The sequence below is a fragment of the Lucilia sericata genome, unplaced genomic scaffold (assembly GCF_015586225.1).
Source record: "Lucilia sericata isolate MDLA Ls3-8-SP2 unplaced genomic scaffold, ASM1558622v1 Contig000080F_arrow, whole genome shotgun sequence".
NCBI lineage: Eukaryota > Metazoa > Arthropoda > Insecta > Diptera > Calliphoridae > Lucilia > Lucilia sericata.
In genome coordinates, this window is record NW_023994113.1 from 327588 (window position 1) to 351418 (window position 23831).

The window sequence follows — 23831 nt, forward strand, 5'->3', positions numbered from 1 at the left end:
CTGACTATATTAAAAATTTACCAATTTTCAATCCTATCTTGGAGGTTTAAGAACAAATACCTTAAGTAAAAATCTCTATAATTTGGAAGCGCTCAAAGCGGTTTAGAAAAAACTTTCTGCATCTCGCAACACTTTGAAGATATTGTAATAAAACTTCACAACGTCGATTCAAACGAAAGATGAGATAGAAGTTAAACCTTTACTGCAAAGTCAACTGGCAGGACTTTCTGACTATAGGTATTACAAATGTTATAAAAGAAAACTAATTTGCGTTATTATAACGTTTTTTCAAACCTTAGATTCAATTAGATTCAATGTAAATGCCAAATTTTAAGATTTTGACCCAACAAGGCTTCTGAAATTTCCGACCTTTTAATTCTATCTTTGGGATCTTAAAACAAATACCTTAAGTGAATATTTTTATATAAAAAGACTAATTGGGAAGGTCTCTTAGAGGTTTAGAAATAGTTTTCGGCATCTCGCGAACTTTTGGAGATATCGCATCAAAACTACACACCGTCGATAAGGCAGATGTTAAACTTTTACTTACTTAACTGGTAGGACCTTCTGACTATAAAATTGTATAAGAGAAGCCGAATTTGCGCTGTTATAACATTTTTTATATGTCCACTTAATAAGGCTTCCGAAATTTCCAAATTTTCAATCTTATCTTTAGAATCTTAGAGCAAATACCTTAAGCGAACATTTTTATACAAAAGAGGTCTAATTCGAAAGCGGTCACAGTAGTTTAGAAACAGATTTCGATATCTCGTGAACTTTTGTTGATATCGTAACAAAACTTTACAGATTCGATTCATATAGAAGATAATACAGAGGTCAAACCTTTTCCTAAAAATTAACTCGTAGGACCATTTGTATTAAGATTAAAATTTTAAGATTTTTTTGGGGATTTTTGTCTATTTACGAAATTTCGACATTTTCAATCTCATCTTTGGGATGTAAGTGAAATTTTTATATAAAAAAGTTCTATTACAGAGGTTAAACTTTTTCTTCACAGTTAACTCGTAGGACCATCTGTGTTAAGATTCTGATTCAGTCTAATTACAAAATTTTAGGATAATTCCGAAATTTTCACATTTTCATCCCATATTTGGTGATTTTTTTATAAAAAAATTCTAATTCAGGAAGGGGGTTTAAAAACTGTTTTCGATGTCTCATGAACTTTTGTAGATATGGTAACACAACTTCATACCATCGATTCATATGGAAAATAAGAAGATTTCCTTAAAATTAACATAAATTCGAAAAATAAGGAAGTTCTCAACTAACATAATGTCCATGTTGCCGGAAATATATAAAATTTTCTTAACATAAGAACTTTTGTTAACATTTAAACACACAAAATTTAGTTTAAAGTTAAAACCAAAATACATGAGACATCGTAGCAAAACCTTCATTATTATGTCAATGTAAAAAAAGAGGTTTAATGAGGGTCTTTGGGTTTATAAAAGATCAAAAATGTTAAAACCAACAAATGCACTTTTATTTTTTTTTAGTATTCATTTATTCATTTATTCACTTTAAAAAAATATTTTCATAAAATTAAAATTTACCTGAAATATTTATAAATAAGTAATCCACATATAAAGATTTTCTTTTAATTTTTTGTTATTTTAATGGTTTTCTTAACTTTTACCCTCTGACCATTGAACGGTAACATCCGGACTAACTAACTGAAACGACAGTAGTAGCAGTGGCGGTTTTCTTTTCTTTAATTTAAAAATTTTCGTAATTCAAACACAAACAAACATGTGTTTTTTTTAATGTTAAAATTATTACAAAATAATGAAAATAATAAAAATTGTAACTAAAATTTTAACATACCTAGCTACCATCACAAGTACTCGTAATTTAATTGTTAAAATGAAATTGTTTTTGTTTTTTAGTGTTTTATATCATTAACTGAAATAAAATGAAATGTTTGTTTTTTGTATTTTCTTAAACACGCCAAAAATCCCCTCCAAAAAAACGAACAAAATATAGAAATCATAAAGTCAAAAAGCATGAAAGATTTCGGTCTAAATAAAGTGGAAGTGGAAAATTGTAAAAAGCATTTCTTTCTTTCTTATTTTTAACGTTTATATAGTATTCATTCCGTTACCGCTATAAACTTTTGAAAAAATGTCATTATTTTTTTTTTCACTTCTTTTCGTTTTATGTATTTTTTTGAAATAAACATTAATCAGGTATTTTTTCTTGGTGTCTGTGGCTTTATTTCTTTAATTATTTAAGTGTCTTTTGTATAAGAGTTTTAATGTACCTGTTGCCGTGTTTTTTAAAGTCAGCCCTGTAATTTGGGGAGACTGTTGCAGTGTTTTCGTCTAGCATTGATGTTTTGTGAATAGTATTTACTAAACTAGTCTATAGTCTATTGACTAGTCAACAAACTGATCAATAGTATAATCCATAGACTAGTCAATATACTAGTAAATAAACTACTCCATAGACCAGATAATAGACGATTCCATAGACTAGTCAATAAACTTGACCATAGACTATTCAATAGACCATTCTATAGACCATTTCATAGACTAGTCAATAGACCAGTCCATAGACTAGTCAATAGACCAGTCCATAGAGTAGTCAATAGACTAGACCATGGACTAGTCAATAGGCCACTCCATAGACAAGTCAATAGACCATTCCATAGGCATAGACTAGTCAATAAACTAGATCATAGACTAGTCAATAGACCAGTCTATAGACAATTCAATAGACCATTCTATAGACTAGACGAAAGACTATTCAATAAACTAGACCATATACTAGTCAATAGATCAGTCCATAGAAAAGTAAATAGACCATTTCTTAGACTAGTCAATAGACCAGTCCATAGAATAGTCAATAGACCAGTCCATAGACTAGTCAATAGAATAGAACATAGACTAGTCAATAGGCCAGTCCATAGACAAGTCAATAGACCATTCCATAGGCTAGTCAATAGACCATTCCATAGGCTAGTCAATAGACCAGTCCATAGACAAGTCAATAGACCAGTCCATAGACTAGTTTATACACTAATTCTTAGACATGTCAATAGATTAGTCCATAGACTAGATTAGTCAATAAGATAGTTCTAAGACTTGTCCATACTAGTCAATAGACTAATCCATAGACTAGTCAATAGATCAGTCCATTGACTAGTCAATATACTAGTTTATAGACTAGTTCCATAAAATAGTCATTAGACCAGTCCATAGACTAGTTTATAGAATATATCATAGACATGTCAATAGATTAGTCCATAGACTAGCCCATATCAATAGACCAGTTAATAGAGTAGTCTATACAATAGTCAATAGACTAATCTATGACTAGTCCATAGACAAGTCAATAGACCACTCCATAGACTAGTCAATAGACCACTCCATACAATGGTCAATAGACCAGTCAAAATGGTCAATAGACCAGTACATAAACTATTCAATACACCAGTCCATAGACTAGTCAATACACCAGTCCATATACTAGTTCATAGAGTAGTTCATAGACATTTCAATAGATTATACCATAGACTAGCCGATAGATTAATCAATAGACCAGTTAAAAGACTCAATAGACTAATCTATAGACTGGTCAAAGAACTAGTCCATAGACAAGTCAATAGACCATTCTATAGATTAGACAATAGACCAGTCCATAGAATAGTCAATAGACCAATCCATAGACTAGTCAACAGACCAGTCTATAGACTAGTTCATACACTAATCCATAGATACTCAATAGACTAGTTATTAGACCAGTCCATAGATAAGTCAAAAGATTAGTTCATAGACTAGTCAATAGAGTAGTCCTTAGACTAATTAATAGAGCAGTCCTTAGACTAATCAATAAACCAGTTAATAGACTAGTTATAGACTATTCCATAGACTATTCGATATACCAGTTAATAGACTTATCCATAGACTAGTCAATAGACTAGTAATATACTAGTTAAAAGACTAACCCACAAACTAGTCGATATACCAGTTGATAGACTAATCAATATACTAGTAATAGACTAGTTCATAGACCAGTCCATAGACTAGTCAATAGTCAATATACCACTCCATATACTAGTTCCATAGACTAGTTAATAGAATAATCCATAGACTAGTTGATACTATAGTTTATAGACTAGTTAATAGATCAGTTAATGAAGTAGTCGATGACTAATAATAGAAAAGTCAATAGCCAAGTCCAAGGACTAGCTAATGTACCAATCTATTGATTAGTCCATAGTGTAGTTGATGGATCAGTCAATAGAGTAGTCGATAGACTAGCCAATAGTCTACAAAAGAGTATTCCATAGATTAGTCCACAGACATGGCAATAGATTAGTCCATACACTGCTAAATTGACTGGTCGAAAGATTAGAATATAGACTATTTAATATACTAGCCCAAAGAGTAGTCCATAGATCCAGCAAAACTATTTAAAAGTCTTAACGAACAGACAAAAAACCGTAAAAAGTACACTTCTTGGTGGTACTTAGTACTTTTTTCAAATTATAGTTTTCCATGCTCGAGATACTTTTTTCTCTAAAACTACTGGGTTTGGTGGTTGTTGTTGTTTTTTACTACTTCATTTTACTTTAATTTAAAGTATTGACGTTATAATTAAACAAGTAATCGACACTAACGACAACAATACAAATACTATAAATAATTTTAGTAAAATATACATTTATTTAAAAATGTCGACTAAATTAAGTACTATTTGTTGGTAGAGTTACAATAAATAAATAATTTCATCATTTTCATACAGATAGAGTCCACCGCATTCGGTTGTTTGACTTGCCCGATTAACCTATGCGCTATTGAGCTTAACCCTTGATCGTTGAACGTCATTGAAATTGTATATGTATATTTTTCCAGTGGATATTTTTTTTGTAATTTTTTAATTAGAGTTTTTTTTATAAATTTAAATATTTACCGGTGTTTAAAAAAAATCTTAGAAATACTTAATATGGGTAATATTAAGTAATTAAGTTAAAGTTGAAGGAAAAGTACTAAAATTAGTTAAAGAAACAATGTAGGGAAGTTGGAACGAGAAATTCTTAAAAGTTTTGATTTGAATTTTTATACAATTCGACACAGTTTATTGTTTTATAAAAGTATCACTGATTCAGTAGCATTACTAATGTGAGGACTAAAAATTTTTGATTAGTACATAACTGCGTTACAAGACCTTCTTAAGAATTTTAGTTCATATGGATATAGGGTTTAATATAGTCGTTTTTGATGGACTATACTTTCTTATTTATTTTGTAAAACTTATACATAATTATTCATACATTAATCAATGACTTTTTTCCTTTATTTTTCTTTCAGATAATGCCAATATTACTACACGTACCAAATTTTCAATTGGTACAGCTTAGTACAAAATAAAAGAAAATTTTAAAACCACAAAATATCAAGAAAACTGAATAAAATAAATAACAACTCTTTAAATGGATCAACAAATATAAAATTGTAAAATATATGCCTGACCAGAAAATTTTCTACCACATACTGACAAATTGTAAATTTACAACTTGATAAATATAATTTAGGATTTAGTTAGCTGTTTGATTTGGATAATTAAAAACAAAATTAAGTTTTTGCCACAAAAGAAATTCAATATAAAAAAACAACAAAATGCAGGTTCCCGAACATGTGGTGTCATTTTATGTGGCAACGTGTGGACAAAATGGACCCGGTTTGGGTTCAGATGAAAAAGAAATCATATTGCTGGTCTATGTGATATTAGAGGCAGCAACTGGACAGGTAAGTTGCCGTTATTTCTATATAAACTTTATAATAGTTTTATATTTTAATATAAACTGTTTGTTTAGTTTTCTTAGCACCGCCTTCTTTTATAATTAACGCCATTTTTTTTATTCTTTATAATTTTAATTACTTATTTACACCAACCAAATTATAAATATTTTAGCATTAGTTACTAGGTTGTTCCTTTCACATATTAATTTTTCTTTTGTTTTTCCATTCGTTTTATTATTTCCAAAGTTTGATTATAAAAACAGACCTCTTTCATTTGCATGACTTTATTCAAAATGCATTTAATTTTTTTTTATTTTAATTTTTGTTTGACAATTTTTCCATTTAGCGTTTTGTTATACATATTTATGAGTTTAAATGTTTTGCATAAAAACTTTTTAATTTTTTTGTTTGAAAAAGAAATAAATTAATGCAAATTTCACATTTTTTTTTAATTTAAATTCGAAATTCCCTTTTTAAAACTATGTAGATATTATAAACATTTTGCTACCAAATTAAAATAAAAAGAAATGCTACTGATCTTTTATAACAGTAGTATGTATGATTGTCTAAATTATAGGATTAATAAAAACAGTTTTGAAGAGACTGGGCTTAACCTATTCATACTTTTAATGGCATAAACTGTTATTTGTAAATTGTTATAAACTGTAATACCGATATGGACCTTCTGTTTAAGATCCATACAAGTATCTTTTGCCGTTTCCTATAATTGGACTGCCACATACTGTCAAATGTTTGAAAAACATCTAGGACTATAGGTGAACTAAATCATCAGTTCGGATTTCGTGATAGACTGAAAAGATAAGTTTAAAAGATTTTCTTATCTTCCTAGTTAGTTAGTTAGTTAGTTAGTTAGTTAGTTAGTTAGTTAGTTAGTTAGTTAGTTAGTTAGTTAGTTAGTTAGTTAGTTAGTTAGTTAGTTAGTTAGTTAGTTAGTTAGTTAGTTAGTTAGTTAGTTAGTTAGTTAGTTAGTTAGTTAGTTAGTTAGTTAGTTAGTTAGTTAGTTAGTTAGTTAGTTAGTTAGTTAGTTAGTTAGTAGTTAGTTAGTTAGTTAGTTAGTTAGTTAGTTAGTTAGTTAGTAGTTAGTTAGTTAGTTAGTAGTTAGTTAGTTAGTTAGTTAGTAGTTAGTTAGTTAGTTAGTTAGTTAGTTAGTTAGTTAGTTAGTTAGTTAGTTAGTTAGTTAGTTAGTTAGTAGTTAGTTAGTTAGTTAGTTAGTTAGTTAGTTAGTTAGTTAGTTAGTTAGTTAGTAGTTAGTTAGTTAGTTAGTTAGTAGTTAGTTAGTTAGTTAGTTAGTTAGTTAGTTAGTTAGTTAGTTAGTTAGTTAGTAGTTAGTTAGTTAGTTAGTTAGTTAGTTAGTAGTTAGTAGTTAGTTAGTTAGTTAGTAGTTAGTTAGTTAGTTAGTTAGTTAGTTAGTTAGTTAGTTAGTTAGTTAGTTAGTTAGTTAGTTAGTTAGTTAGTTAGTTAGTTAGTTAGTTAGTTAGTTAGTTAGTTAGTTAGTTAGTTAGTTAGTTAGTTAGTTAGTTAGTTAGTTAGTTAGTTAGTTAGTTAGTAGTTAGTTAGTTAGTTAGTTAGTAGTTAGTTAGTTAGTTAGTTAGTTAGTTAGTTAGTTAGTTAGTTAGTTAGTTAGTTAGTTAGTTAGTTAGTTAGTTAGTTAGTTAGTTAGTAGTTAGTTAGTTAGTTAGTTAGTTAGTTAGTTAGTTAGTTAGTTAGTTAGTTAGTTAGTTAGTTAGTTAGTTAGTTAGTTAGTTAGTTAGTTAGTTAGTTAGTTAGTTAGTTAGTTAGTTAGTTAGTTAGTTAGTTAGTTAGTTAGTAGTTAGTTAGTTAGTTAGTTAGTTAGTTAGTAGTTAGTAGTTAGTTAGTTAGTTAGTAGTTAGTTAGTTAGTTAGTTAGTTAGTAGTTAGTTAGTTAGTTAGTTAGTTAGTTAGTTAGTTAGTTAGTTAGTTAGTTAGTTAGTTAGTAGTTAGTTAGTTAGTTAGTTAGTTAGTTAGTTAGTTAGTTAGTTACTTTGAAAGGATACACCAAATATACACCAAATCCGAAGAAATACACCTAGGCCTCTATTAGGCCTGTTGTGCGCTCCTTAACCAGTTCCTCAGGTGGGAATCGAACCCACCAACACCGATCTACCAGACTAGAACACTAACCACTAACCTACCGGTGGACATGATATTAAAGAAATCCGAAAATAAGTTTGTAGGTCTATAGGTTAGGTTTGCTTGAAGGGCGAATTTATATTACATACAGCGATTTTTGATATTTACCTCCAATATTCTGAAATTCAGTCTTGTGGAAGTTGTTTCTTAGAATTTGAAACAAGTATTCCTGGAGGTGTAAGTAATATTAATGTCCGTAAGAACATGCCAATAACATATTCTTTCCTAACTACAGTATCATTGTAATTTAGGATCGTGCGGAAAAACTTCTAGAGTCATAATTAGAACACAGGTTGCACACGTTACTTCAGCGAATACTTCATGCCATCAGAGTATTCCTGGAGGTGTAATAGGTCCATGAGAATATGTCAATATCATATTCATTCCTAGCTTCGGCATAATTATAATTTGAAATCGTTTGGAAAAGCATTAGAACACAACGAACTTCAGCGAATGCTTCATGTCATCAGATTTTTTATTAGACTTTGACCTTCTTTTGTTATCATAATGGTTTTAGCTGCTTTACAGAGGATTGTGCTTAGTATTCCTAGCAGTTTGCTAAAGAGTCATTGCGTCCAAAAATTACCGCCGTTTCCACTAAGGTCTAATCACCTGGTTAGTTCTAATTCGTCTTTTGTCACGAATGTACTCTTTGTAAATGAGAGAGATATGACAGTCGTCACTTTACTTTACTTTCTCCGAGTAATCTAAAGAGTAGATTCTTAAAAAAACTTAAGACAGATTTATGTTTGTACATGCCAGGTATTGACTCATTCGGACCATCTTTCTAACTTTACTGTCCCCTAGTAATCTAAAGAGTAGATTCTTAAAAAAAACTTAAGCCAGGTTCTTGCTTCTACATGCCAGGTATTGACTCATTTGGACAATCTTTCTAACTGTTTATTTGTAATATAGTCGGGTGGCTAGGTACTAGGTTAAATAGCTAATTCATAACTGTCCCCGTTTACTTGCTAATCTGGTTTAAATTTTCCAAATTCAACTATTATCTGTATAAATTTAACTCGATTATCTAAGCACTCTCTCGAACTTCTTTATCAAACACACATTTTTAAGTTACCGAAATTTTAATTCAAACTACCAAGTGTATAGATTCCGCTATTTAATCTGAATTGATTTGCTTTCAATATAAGTCATTAAATTTAATAACATATAAATTATAATATTTATCAAAAAATTTTCCATAAATTTTTGTATTCATCATTTTTTTGCAAATGTATTAAAATCTGCAAATTTATAAAACTTGTTTTAAAAACCACAAAAATAGGTTAAATAAAATTATCTATTAGCCATTTGCTTTTCTTGATATTTCTCTTAATGAGTTCGAATATACATACATATTTTTTCGATCACTTTTACTGCCCCCAAGTAGCAGTAGTAGGAAGCTTCACTTAGTATTAAGTAAAAACGTTCGATTTTATACCAGCGATACCAATATTATGTCAAAACAGAATCATAATACTAAGGATCAAGAGAATTTTGATATTGTTATGTTATTGTTCATATAAAGATCCGGTACCTAAAGCTCAATATTATGACAAGAGAATCTGGACATTGCTATGTTAAAGTGACGTGTGTTAGATCCTAGATCCGGTTCCTGTTCCATTCACAAAGCTAAAGTTTCTCTCTAGAAATGTTTGTTTCTTTTTTTTTCAATAAAACTAATTTTGTGCAAAAAACGACCTTGAGAGTGGATTAATGATATATGGTGGAAGTTTAATATGTTGTCAACACGTGTAGAAATGATGGATAATGCCATTTTTGGCAGTCAGACACATAAAACTAGCAAATTTATATGACACAATTTTAATTCATAAATCCATATTTAAACTACTGACAAAAATAGACTTTGTATCTATTAATATGAAAAGAGTTAAAAAATTATGTTAATTCCAAAATATGTAGTAGTTTTAATATAAATAACTGATATATTTTTTTTGGATGAAACAATAACAATAAAATGCTAACATCAGCACAAATCTATAAAATAATATTTAAATATATATTTTATAATAAATACATAAACATACATTTGTTGAAATATTTTTTTGTTATATTATTTATACATTTTGGAAACATTTTTGCGAAGAAATCGCCACACACATGCTAAAAAAATTATAATGATTAGATTTTTGCAAAAATTTTCCACAAATTCCGCATATTCAAAAAATGTTGCTCGGCATCTTAATAAAGAAACAAAAACTACAAAATTAACCATTATTATCTTTCTTTCTATTTTATTTTATCTCTATGCTGGTTTTCTTCACTTCATCTAGAGGAGTATGGTGAAATGTGACCCAAAGGTCAACGACTTAAAAATATGTATTTATGAACAAAACTAAATTTCCAAATTAACAAACAAATCACTGATAAAACTTTGCTTTCAATAAGTCTTTCGATTTATTATGTATGTTTTTTTTTGTAATATATGGTCTATTCCATTTTGAAGTTCAAATTTGAAAATGAAACTTGATTCGTGATTTTTAAAATGATTCATAAAAAAGCCACTTCTACCAAGAGAGATTATCGGAGCTAAAATGTTCTCTTTATTTCGTTCATTTGTGAGAAATGTTTGATTTAACAAAATTATGCTGAAAACTAATGAAGCTATTTATAAATGTTTTAACACCGTGGAATGCCCCATATTCCCTACACGGAAATGTGAATCCCCTACAGATTATTTTTTAATTATTAAATCTGCATAAACTTTTAGATAATAATTTATTACATTTTATTTTTTGGTTTTTTTCCAAACATCCATTTTTTTTTTATTTGTTTGTTTCAAACTTCTTTTTGTTTGAAAAGCCATGATTTGATTTCATCTTTAAACTCTTTAGTTTTTGGTTACGTATGAATATTAGGGTGAATGGAATTGTTAAACTTTATAACTAGACGTGAGGATCGTAAAAATTTGAGTTTAAACATATTATAAAATAACAAATTTTGTAAGGCGCTCATTTCCTCTTGCAGGGAATCAGTTAATTATGGACTGAATTTATTATTGATTAATTGAATAAGTTTTCTGTGGTATAGAACCGATTGTGGGTAGATCATAATAAAGCTTGGTAGAGACCCTTTCGTTCTTATAAAACTTATTTATGATGAATTTCATCGCTATACTGATATTCTTAAAGCAAAGAAGATTACTTATATGGATGTTAGAGTCAAATATGACCCAATATTTGGCATACTCTACAATATCTTTTTTGGTTACATTAACTTAACTCACTATTGATTCATTATCAGTGCTTGTAAGACTGTTTAAACTACATTTTGAGAGTCCACTTGTATGGGGACTATGTAAAATTGTGGATCGAGTGTACTCATTTTCAATGCCAACAAAACAAGTATCAAGTAGAAAACATTTGTCAAAATATTCCGATATACAGTTTGTTTTCTAATCACAGACGGTTGGACGGACATGGCCTCGGCGGCCCCAACGTTTTCGGATACTTTTCTAAAAGTAGTCAATAGGACCAGTCTATAGGACGATCCTATAGTCCAGACTACAGTCCTAGTCTGATAGTCTAGTCTATAGTCCCCCTTAGTCTATAGTCTAGTCCTATAGTCCTAGTCTATAGTCTAGTCTATAGTGCTATAGTCTCGTATAGTCTAAGTCTATAGTCTAGGTCTATAGTCCTAGTCTATAGTCTAGTCTAGTAGAGTCTAGTCTATAGTCTTAGTCTATAGTCTAGTCATATAGTCTAGTCCTAGCATGTCTAGTCTATAGTCTGTCTATAGTCTAGTCTATAGTCTAGTCTATAGTCTAGTCTATAGTCTAGTCTAGCTAGTCTATAGTCTGAAGTCTAGTCTATAGTCTAGTCTATAGTCTAGTCTATAGTCTAGTCTATAGTCTAGTCTATAGTCTAGTCTATAGTCTAGTCTATAGTCTAGTCTATAGTCTAGAGTCTAGTCTATAGTCTAGTCTATAGTCTAGTCTATAGTCTAGTCTATAGTCTAGTCTATAGTCTAGTCTATAGTCTAGTCTATAGTCTAGTCTATAGTCTAGTCTATAGTCTAGTCTATAGTCTAGTCTATAGTCTAGTCTATAGTCTAGTCTATAGTCTAGTCTATAGTCTAGTCTATAGTCTAGTCTATAGTCTAGTCTATAGTCTAGTCTATAGTCTAGTCTATAGTCTAGTCTATAGTCTAGTCTATAGTCTAGTCTATAGTCTAGTCTATAGTCTAGTCTATAGTCTAGTCTATAGTCTAGTCTATAGTCTAGTCTATAGTCTAGTCTATAGTCTAGTCTATAGTCTAGTCTATAGTCTAGTCTATAGTCTAGTCTATAGTCTAGTCTATAGTCTAGTCTATAGTCTAGTCTATAGTCTAGTCTATAGTCTAGTCTATATATCTATAGTCTAGTCTATAGTCTAGTCTATAGTCTAGTCTATAGTCTAGTCTATAGTCTAGTCTATAGTCTAGTCTATAGTCTAGTCTATAGTCTAGTCTATAGTCTAGTCTATAGTCTAGTCTATAGTCTAGTCTATAGTCTAGTCTATAGTCTAGTCTATAGTCTAGTCTATAGTCTAGTCTATAGTCTAGTCTATAGTCTAGTCTATAGTCTAGTCTATAGTCTAGTCTATAGTCTAGTCTATAGTCTAGTCTATAGTATAGTCTATAGTCTAGTCAATAGTCTAGTCTATAGTCTAGTCTATAGTCTAGTCTATAGTCTAGTCTATAGTCTAGTCTATAGTCTAGTCTATAGTCTAGTCTATAGTCTAGTCTATAGTCTAGTCTATAGTCTAGTCTATAGTCTAGTGTATAGTCTAGTGTATAGTCTAGTCTATAGTCTAGTCTATAGTCTAGTCTATAGTTTAGTCTATAGTCTAGTCTATAGTCTATAGTCTAGTCTATAGTCTAGTCTATAGTCTAGTCTATAGTCTAGTCTATAGTCTAGTCTATAGTCTAGTCTATAGTCCAGTCTATAGTCTAGTCTATAGTCTAGTCTATAGTCTAGTCTATAGTCTAGTCTATAGTCTAGTCTATAGTCTAGTCTATAGTCTAGTCTATAGTCTAGTCTATAGTCTAGTCTATAGTCTAGTCTATAGTCTAGTCTATAGTCTAGTCTATAGTCTAGTCTATAGTTAATGAATGCGTTTCATTGCCAAAATGAAAGATGCTGATAAACCTTCTTGGGCTATACTTGTCGTATTATTCATGACATAAGTTCAGCAATGCTCGAAAAGTTGGACGACCACTGCGTTAAAAAAGCTATATGACTGAAATCATTATCACATTTAAGCTGTGCACCCACCTAATATTTTAGTAAATTACTAAATTCAAAAGGAAAGGAAATGAAAATATAATTTGATGATTATTGTTAAAAAACTGTTTTATGATCATCTATTTAAATAAGATTTGTCATTAATAACTGTCTTTTCTTTTAAATTATATCTACGTTTGATACTTTCAAAATTTTTGGTTAATTTTTCGTTAATTAATACTTTATGTTGTTGCTAAAGTTGAAATAATTAAAAATACTCTCATTAAAATATATATATAAGATTTTAGAAGAGATGTTTAGTTTGGAAAATGACTTTTGAAAGTTTAACAATGTTTATATGTATTGATCAATTCTTGAAGGAAGGGTTTTCAGGGGTTCTAGTTCTTACACTTTATATGAAAAGGCATTTGTTATATCAACATGGTGGTAGGGGAGGGTAAAGTGGGATAGGACAGAATATTTAATCAAATGTTGTTGGTAAATTTCATATACAGTCTGGCAGACGCGCCAATCTCATTTATATTAAACCTGTTTTTAATTTAAATATTTCAAGAAATTTATATTTATGGATTTCAGTTACTTTTTGGCAAAATATTTTATTATAATGACATACATTTAGAATTCTCACAGTCTCAATTTATTTTAATACACCTGTCAATGCAGACTTTTATTCTCAATGCCACTCAATTTTATTTTGTAATTTCTTTAAAAAAAATACAAATAATTATTGAGTTTCAATTGCAATCTTCTGCTGTCTATATAATTTTATTTATTTTTTATAAATACAAAATATATTTAAATAAATTTTTGTCTATGTAATTATAACTATTTAAAACCTTTTTTTGTTAATAATTTTTATCTTAAATCGCTTCATTAAATGAGTTAATAATGACTTTTGCTTAATATTCACATACCGTTTGTTTTCAAATATTTGTTGTTATTTTAAGTTCATTAAATTTTTGGTTTTAACCAAAATATTTTTTGTATATTTGTATATTTTTTTGTATATTTTTTTTGTATATTATTTTTTTTTTTATTTCCAACATTAAATATCATCTTTGTGTTTTTTTATTTATTTATTATTATTTTATAATTATAACTGCATTGGACAGGAAAATAAGTTTCACTTTTTTTGTATTGTTTTAAAACTTACAACTTTTTTTGTTCGTTTTTTCAAACATAAAAAATTTAAAAAAAAAATGTTGTTTGTAATCAAAAGATCACTGCCATTAGGTTTTCAGTTGTTGTTAGTTTATTGTTTTATAATACATAATTGTGCCACTACAATTAAAAACAATTTAAGTGAAAAAATTGTTTAAAACTGATTTTAAACTAGTTTAGTTACAGCTTAAAAAATAATAATAATAAAGATATTAATCATTATTAGTTAGTATTCGTACAACAAATACCAAAATACTTATTAACTATTTCTCCATTAAATGTAGTTGATCTTATATGAAATATTTGTTACACATTTATTACAATAACTTAAGAAATACATATGAAAATTGTTAAGAATTCAAAAGTCGTTAGAATTTAAAAGAATTTTCTCATATTTAAAAAAACTTGTTATGTTTTTAAATGCCTTTAAATTACATTTAATATTTCGTTCATGGTTTTTTAAAAAAATATTCCTTTATCAACTGTTAATTATATATTCAAAGAAATAAAACAAGTTATAATTCTTTAGATTCAATTACAACTAACTTTAGATTTTAAATTTTATTGTTAACAAGTAAAAAAGTCTTATTCAAAGTATAATCTTTGCTTATTCGGTAAGTTGCCAAGTAATGTTATAGGATAGTACTTACTATTTGGTAGAAAAACCACTTATTTTTGTACGACGATTTACAAAAAATAACTGGTTACTTTCCCAGATTTAAATCAGGGATTTTAGTAATTAGCGACAGCACATCTATCGATCTGTTGTTACTCCACAATCAGACTACAGAAAGTGGACTAGACTATAGACTAAACTAGACTAGACTATAGAATGGACTATAGACTATAGATTAGACTATAGACTAGACTATAGACTATAGATTAGACTATAGACTAGACCATAGATTAGACTATAGACTAGACTATAGACTAGACTATAGACTAGACTATAGACTAGACTATAGACTAGACTATAGACTATAGACTAGACTATAGACTAGACTATAGACTAGACTATAGACTAGACTATAGACTAGACTATAGACTAGACTATAGACTAGACTATAGACTAGACTATAGACTAAACTAGTCTAGACTAGTCTATAGACTAGACTATAGACTAGACTATAGACTAGACTATAGACTAGACTATAGACTAACTATAGACTAGACTATAGACTAGACTATAGACTAGACTATAGACTAGACTATAGACTAGACTATAGACTAGACTATAGACTAGATATAGACTAGACTATAGACGACTATAGACTAGACTATAGACTAGTCTATAGACTAGACTATAGACTAGATAGACTAGACTATAGACTAGACTATAGACTAGACTATAGACTAGACTATAGACTAGACTATAGACTAGACTATAGACTAGACTATAGACTAGACTATAGACTAGACTATAGACTAGACTATAGACTAGACTATAGACTAGACTATAGACTAGACTATAGACTAGACTATAGACTAGACTATAGACTAGACTATAGACTAGACTATAACTAGACTATAGACTAGGCTATAGACTAGACTATAGACTAGACTATAGACTAGACTATAGACTAGACTATAGACTAGACTATAGACTAGACTATAGACTAGACTATAGACTAGACTATAGACTAGACTATAGACTAGACTATAGACTAGACTAGACTAAGACTATGACTAGAGACTAGACTATAGACTAGACTATAGACTAGACTATAGACTAGACTATAGACTAGACTATAGATAGACTAGACTAGACTATAGACTAGACTAGAATAGTAGACTAGACTATAGATAGACTATAGACTAGACTATAGATTAGACTATAGACTAGACTATAGACTAGACTATAGACTAGACTATAGACTAGACTATAGACTAGACTATAGACTAGACTATAGACTAGACTATAGACTAGACTATAGACTAGACTATAGACTAGACTATAGACTAGACTATAGACTAGACTATAGACTAGACTATAGACTAGACTATAGACTAGACTATAGACTAGACTATAGACTAGACTATAGACTAGACTATAGACTAGACTATAGACTAGACTATAGACTAGACTATAGACTAGACTATAGACTAGACTATAGACTAGACTATAGACTAGACTATAGACTAGACTATAGACTAGACTATAGACTAGACTATAGACTAGACTATAGACTAGACTATAGACTAGACTATAGACTAGACTATAGACTAGACTATAGACTAGACTATAGACTAGACTATAGACTAGACTATAGACTAGACTATAGACTAGACTAGACTATAGACTAGACTATAGACTAGACTATAGACTAGACTATAGACTAGACTATAGACTAGACTATAGACTAGACTATAGACTAGACTATAGACTAGACTATAGACTAGACTATAGACTAGACTAGACTATAGACTAGACTATAGACTAGACTATAGACTAGACTATAGACTAGACTATAGACTAGACTATAGACTAGACTATAGACTAGACTATAGACTAGACTATAGACTAGACTATAGACTAGACTATAGACTAGACTATAGACTAGACTATAGACTAGACTATAGACTAGACTATAGACTAGACTATAGACTAGACTAGACTATAGACTAGACTATAGACTAGACTATAGACTAGACTATAGACTAGACTATAGACTAGACTATAGACTAGACTATAGACTAGACTATAGACTAGACTATAGACTAGACTATAGACTAGACTATAGACTAGACTATAGACTAGACTATAGACTAGACTATAGACTAGACTATAGACTAGACTATAGACTAGACTATAGACTAGACTATAGACTAGACTATAGACTAGACTATAGACTAGACTAGACTATAGACTAGACTATAGACTAGACTATAGACTAGACTATAGACTAGACTATAGACTAGACTATAGACTAGACTATAGACTAGACTATAGACTAGACTAGACTATAGACTAGACTATAGACTAGACTATAGACTAGACTATAGACTAGACTATAGACTAGACTATAGACTAGACTATAGACTAGACTAGAGACTAGACTATAGACTAGACTATAGACTAGACTAGACTATAGACTAGACTAGACTATAGACTAGACTATAGACTAGACTATAGACTAGACTATAGACTAGACTATAGACTAGACTATAGACTAGACTATAGACTAGACTATAGACTAGACTATAGACTAGACTATAGACTAGACTATAGACTAGACTATAGACTAGACTATAGACTAGACTATAGACTAGACTATAGACTAGACTATAGACTAGACTATAGACTAGACTATAGACTAGACTATAGACTAGACTATAGACTAGACTATGACTAGACTATAGACTAGACTATAACTAGACTATAGACTGACTAGACAGACTATAGACTAGACTATAGACTAGACTATAGACTAGACTATAGACTAGACTATAGACTAGACTATAGACTAGACTATAGACTAGACTATAGACTAGACTATAGACTAGACTATAGACTAGACTATAGACTAGACTATAGACTAGACTATAGACTAGACTATAGACTAGACTATAGACTAGACTATAGACTAGACTAGACTATAGACTAGACTATAGACTAGACTATAGACTAGACTATAGACTAGACTATAGACTAGACTATAGACTAGACTAGACTATAGACTAGACTATAGACTAGACTATAGACTAGACTATAGACTAGACTATAGACTAGACTATAGACTAGACTATAGACTAGACGACTAGACTATAGACTATAGACGACTATAGACTAGACTATAGACTAGACTATAGACTAGACTATAGACTAGACTATAGACTAGACTATAGACTAGACTATAGACTAGACTATAGATAGACTATAGACTAAACTATAGACTAGACTATAGACTAGACTATAGACTAGACTATAGACTAGACTATAGACTAGACTATAGATTAGACTATAGACTAGACTATAGACTAGACTATAGACTAGACTATAGACTAGACTATAGACTAGACTATAGACTAGACTACTATAGACTAGACTATAGACTAGACTATAGACTAGACTATAGACTAGACTATGACTAGACTATAGACTAGACTATAGACTAGACTATAGACTAGACTATAGACAGACTATAGACTAGACTATAGACTAGACTATAGACTAGACTATAGACTAGACTATAGACTAGACTATAGACTAGACTATAGACTAGACTATAGACTAGACTATAGACTAGACTATAGACTAGACTATAGACTAGACTATAGACTAGACTATAGACTAGACTATAGACTAGACTATAGACTAGACTGTAGACTAGACTATAGACTAGACTATAGACTAGACTATAGACTAGACTATAGACTAGACTATAGACTAGACTATAGACTAGACTATAGACTAGACTATAGACAGACTATAGACTAGACTATAGACTACTGACTATAGACTAGACTATAGACTAGACTATAGACTAGACTATAGACTAGACTAGAGACCTAGAACCTAGTAGACTAGACTATAGACTAGACTTATAGACTAGACTAATAGACTAACTATGAGACTAGACTAAAATTAGACTAGACTATAGACTAGACTATAGACTAGACTATATACATAGACTATAGACTAGACTATAGAACTAGACCTATAGACTAGACTATAGACTAGACGATAGACTAGACTATAGACGACTAAGACTATACTATAGACTAGACTATAGACTAGACTAATAGACTAAGACTATAGACTAGACTAGAACTAGACTAAACTGACTATAGACTAGACTAATAGACTAGACTAATAGACTAGACTATAGACTAGACTATAGACTAGAGCTATAGACTAGACTATAGACATACTTAGACTAGACATAGACTAGACCTATAGACTAGACTATAGACGAGACTATAGACTAGACTATAGACTAGACTAATAGACTAGACTATAGACACTAGACAGAACTATAGACTAGACTAATAGACTAGACTATAGACTAGACTATAGACTAGACTAGAACTAGACTATAGACTAGACTATAGACTAGACTAATAGACTAGACGATAGACGAGACTATAGACTAGACTATAGACTAGACTATAGACCTAGACTATAGACTAGACTATAGACTAGACTATAGACTAGACTATAGACTAGACTATAGACTAGACTATAGACTAGACTATAGACTAGACTATAGACTAGACTATAGACTAGACTATAGACTAGACTATAGACTAGACTATAGACTAGACTATAGACTAGACTATAGACTAGACTTAGACTAGACTATAGGACTAGACTATAGACTAGACTATAGACTAGACTATAGACTAGACTATAGACTAGACTATAGACAGACTATGACTAGACTATAGACTAGGACTATAGACTAGACTATAGACTAGACTATAGACTAGACTATAGACTGACTAGACTACAAAAGTCAATTGGCCAGTAATGAAAGAATTTCCAAAACATCATTAAATTAAAAACTTAAAAATACCATTTAAACCGATTATTAAAAAACAGTAATAACACTAAGAAATTATTTAAAACATTCTGTTGTTCACACCATTTATAACCAATATATTATTAAAATACATTTAATTATACATATAGTAGTTTTAACACAATTTTCCTTAACCATTCAATCAGTGGGTATTGTGACTCGTGTTTTATTTAATACCAAAAAAGCCCATTACTATAATTGCTTGCCATTAATTATGCAAATTAGTGCTTTTTTTTTTGTGTGTGTGTGTGTGTGTGTGCATCACTCACTATACGATTCTACAGCATTTGACATTTATTTGTCAAATTAGAGAAATAAAAGCTAAGATGAAAAAAATAGTAAAAACTATATAAAATTTTAATAAAACAAGTTTGAAAACTCTTATTAGAGTTGATTAATTGTTTATAATTTATTACATTTCTATTGACCAAATATAAATGAATTTGATTTTCTAAGACCCACGTAACGCATACAAGCATTTGTCTCACAGATTTTTGTTTAACAGAAATAATATGATATGATTTATTATTATTATTATTATTGTTAATGCTACAATGTTGTGTGTTTAACGAATATTTAATTAAATATAAAAAAAAACAATAAAATTAAATGCAGTTAAATATTTATTAAATTTGTTTTCAGTTTTATTTTTGTTTTTAAATCAAAAGACAACGAACGTTAAAGTAAATAAATAAAGAAATATATTAAAAAAACTTCTATGTAACTGTAGATGTATGCAAATGTTTTGGTATTAGTTTGTTTCAGTGTAAAAGTATAACAAATAACACTTATGATAATTACATTTAATTGTCAGTATTGAAGTCATAACTATATAATAATTAACTACCAATTATTGGCCATTTTCATATCAATTCGAAAAATGACACAAATACTATAATAATATCAGTAACAGATACATATTTTTTTTAAATGTGTGGATGCATATTGTATCTATGTACATTAGGATGATCCAAAATTTAACAAATATTTACCGAAAATATAAAAATTTGTTTTAAATGAAATTGTTTGCAAATATTTTCAGTTTCTTGCAAGGCGAGCCTCCCTATTGTATTTTTTTACCTGAAATTTAAATAGAATATTCAGTCATCCGCTTTGTTATTTGGACAACCAACAAAACTGCTTCTTTGGAATATTGAAATTATGACAACCAAAAAAATAACGTGTGAAAATTGTATTGAAAAAAAGTTGTACGAATTAGTAACACTTTGTGTTTTTTATTTGATTGGTTTTGTTAAATGTTTGTTAAACATTTTAAATTATTTTCTTTGTTGTTTTTTCATTTGTAAGAATATACATTTTAGATTAACCCCCATTTTATCAATGTGGTATAATTTTTTTTATCGAAACTATATATTAAAAGATTTATCTACCGGTTAAACGATAACCAGAGATTGAGATTGTGTCTACTTACTAATAGGCATTTTCACTGCTTATTAATTGACATTTAACTAATCATTTTAACACTGTAATGTCATTGTCAAGCAAGTACTTATCACGCTTGCTTACAATTAGGGAGTTAAATAAGTACTTACCACGCCCTCTTACAAAGTAGTAGTTGAGTAAAAGCCTTTTTTTATAAGTTAATTGTTCTACTGCACCACAGCTCACAAAATTATATATCGTCTATATTCAAAACTCTCTATCTTAAACAACACAGTTTTAAAATATTTCCTTTAGACCAAAACTAAAGCCTTCGAAAAAATGTTTTTAAAATTTAGAGTTTTTTTAGTTAGGTTAGGTTAATACGGGTATGTATAGTACATCAATTCCGAAGAAATACACCTAGGCCACTATCGCACCTGTTGTGCGTCCTGTTGTTTTGTCCTAAGTATATTATTTTTCAATGTTCAGAAACTCAGTTTCCTGGAGGTAATTTCTAAGAATTTTCCAATCAGTGTTAGTCAGGAATGTTATTTCCGCAATAACATCACTTCCAAGATATATGGATCAAACTTCGACGAATGCCTGACAGTGGCAAAGAAAGTGCTTCAAAGTTTCATTATCCTTTCCACATGCTCTACATTCGTCTGAATCCACACGGTAAATTTTGTATAGATGTGCTCGTAATCCTGTGTATCCACTCAGAATACGTACCATCATACTAACCTCGGACTTGCTCATTTTTAGGAGATTTCTCTTCTTGTTCTCATCAGGATCACCCCATTATTCCAAGAGGCCTTATGGGATTCTCTCACCCATATTTTAATTCAGCTTTTGTTGTGTCGAATGGTTTTGCGTTTGTCAGGTTAACTGCCTCGAGCTCCCTTCCCTTTAAAGCTATTACACTCGCCCTTTCGTTGCCGACTACTCCCGAGTGGCTTGGTACCCATATGATGTAAACCTTACCTCTGGGAGAGTTAAAGCTTTCTTACAATCCAATACGGTTTTAGATTTAATTATATTACCTGATATCGCCCTAATTGCCTTCTGGCTGTTGGTAAATACATATATTAAGTGCTGTGGGCGCCATATTTATTCCAATTTACACATTCCGTTTTTGCTCGGACTTCTGCCTGGAAGCTTATATATGTTATGATTAGGTAAATGGTAGTATATTTCTGTTTCTGGGTCTTCAATAAAGAACCCCATGCCCACTTTATCCCCCAATTTAGAGCCATCTGTGTAACAACGGATTCGTACTGGTATTTGCTCTAGTTTTCCGCTTGACCAAGACATTCTATCTGGGATCAGCGTTTCAATGTTTTCGACATATTCTGTGTTTGGTATGCGATCAGGCACGTCCGATGATTGTGTATAACCTTCCAATGTGTTCACTATACATTGATGACCTGTCCTATAACCGCTTTTTGCCAGTTCGCCTAAAGTAAAGAGCCGTTCGGCTGTAAGCGCCGCCTCATATCTTAAATATGTTTCAATGGGTGGAATATCTAGTAACGTTTCCAGAGCCTTGGTTGAAGTAGTACACATGGCACCACTTATACCCAAGCAGCATGTACGCTGAACTCCCTGTAGTAGTTTGATATTGCAGTTTTTGTCTAAAGCAGTCCACCAGATTATTGAAGCATAAGCTACTATTACTGTAATTACACTTTTATAAAGCCATTTTGTCATAGTAAGACTAAGACCCCATTTCATGCCTATAGTTCTCCTATATATCGGCTAGCACCGATGTGCCTTGTTGATCCTATCCTCTATGTGGTGTCTCCATTTTAATTTCCGGTCGAGAATTACAGCTAAGTACTTAACTTTGTCTGTCACAAGTATATTGTTGCCTTCTTTGTCCTCAGAATTTATCCATCACATCTGGTTTTCCAGATATCGCGTCTTGAATTTTGAATAAATCCCGTTTTTGGCCATATTTGAGACGCTATAACAGCGCGAATAAACCTTTATTTATAAAATCTGTTATGTCATCTGAAAGTCCAATCTGTCAACTCAATCCCTTAGAAATGTATACTTTAGTCTTTGGGTTAAAAATTTGTTGGCCTGTGTAAACGTTGCTTAAACGTTTAAAGGCCCAAGTGTTTTTCTTTGTTAAAACTCTCTTTGCCAACGTAGCTTAATTACGAAGTCCACTTTGAAATTGATTTATTAAAAAAATTACCTTTCAAAACCAATAATTTGCATAACCAATGGAATTTATGATACTGTATATAAATTAGGCTAAAGGTCAGTGGGAATTAGTGGCAAATTTGTGCCATTAAGTAATTTTAAATGACGCCATAAACATTATTCTAAAAAGGTTTAAAAATAGCTAGAATTGAACTAATAAAAATAAGTTTAAAACTAAATTATAAGTGAAAAATAAGTAATTGAAATAATTGCAATAATAACAATAATAATAAAATGTAATTGACAGTTGGAAACAAGGAGTGAGAGTGAAATAAATAAAACCTAGTTTAAAATTGTAAACTATTAAGAATCTTTAGCACTATTTATTTCTAGGGCACTTCTAAATATAATCAAATAGTAATATATAGCTGAA

The 23831-nt window shown here is 30.1% G+C and overlaps 1 protein-coding gene across 8 annotated transcripts in view; it reads left to right on the top strand.

Annotated features, from left to right (window-relative positions):
* Positions 1 to 23831, top strand: part of LOC119599544 (RNA-binding protein fusilli) — a 92882-nt gene that overhangs the window by 17122 nt on the left and 51929 nt on the right. For all 8 annotated transcript variants that reach the window (XM_037949332.1, XM_037949328.1, XM_037949335.1 and 5 more), the window contains exon 2: positions 5334 to 5771. In XM_037949332.1, coding sequence (XP_037805260.1) covers positions 5643 to 5771 — 129 coding nt within the window. In that variant the 5' untranslated portion in view covers positions 5334 to 5642. The remainder of the gene's footprint in view (positions 1 to 5333; positions 5772 to 23831) is intronic.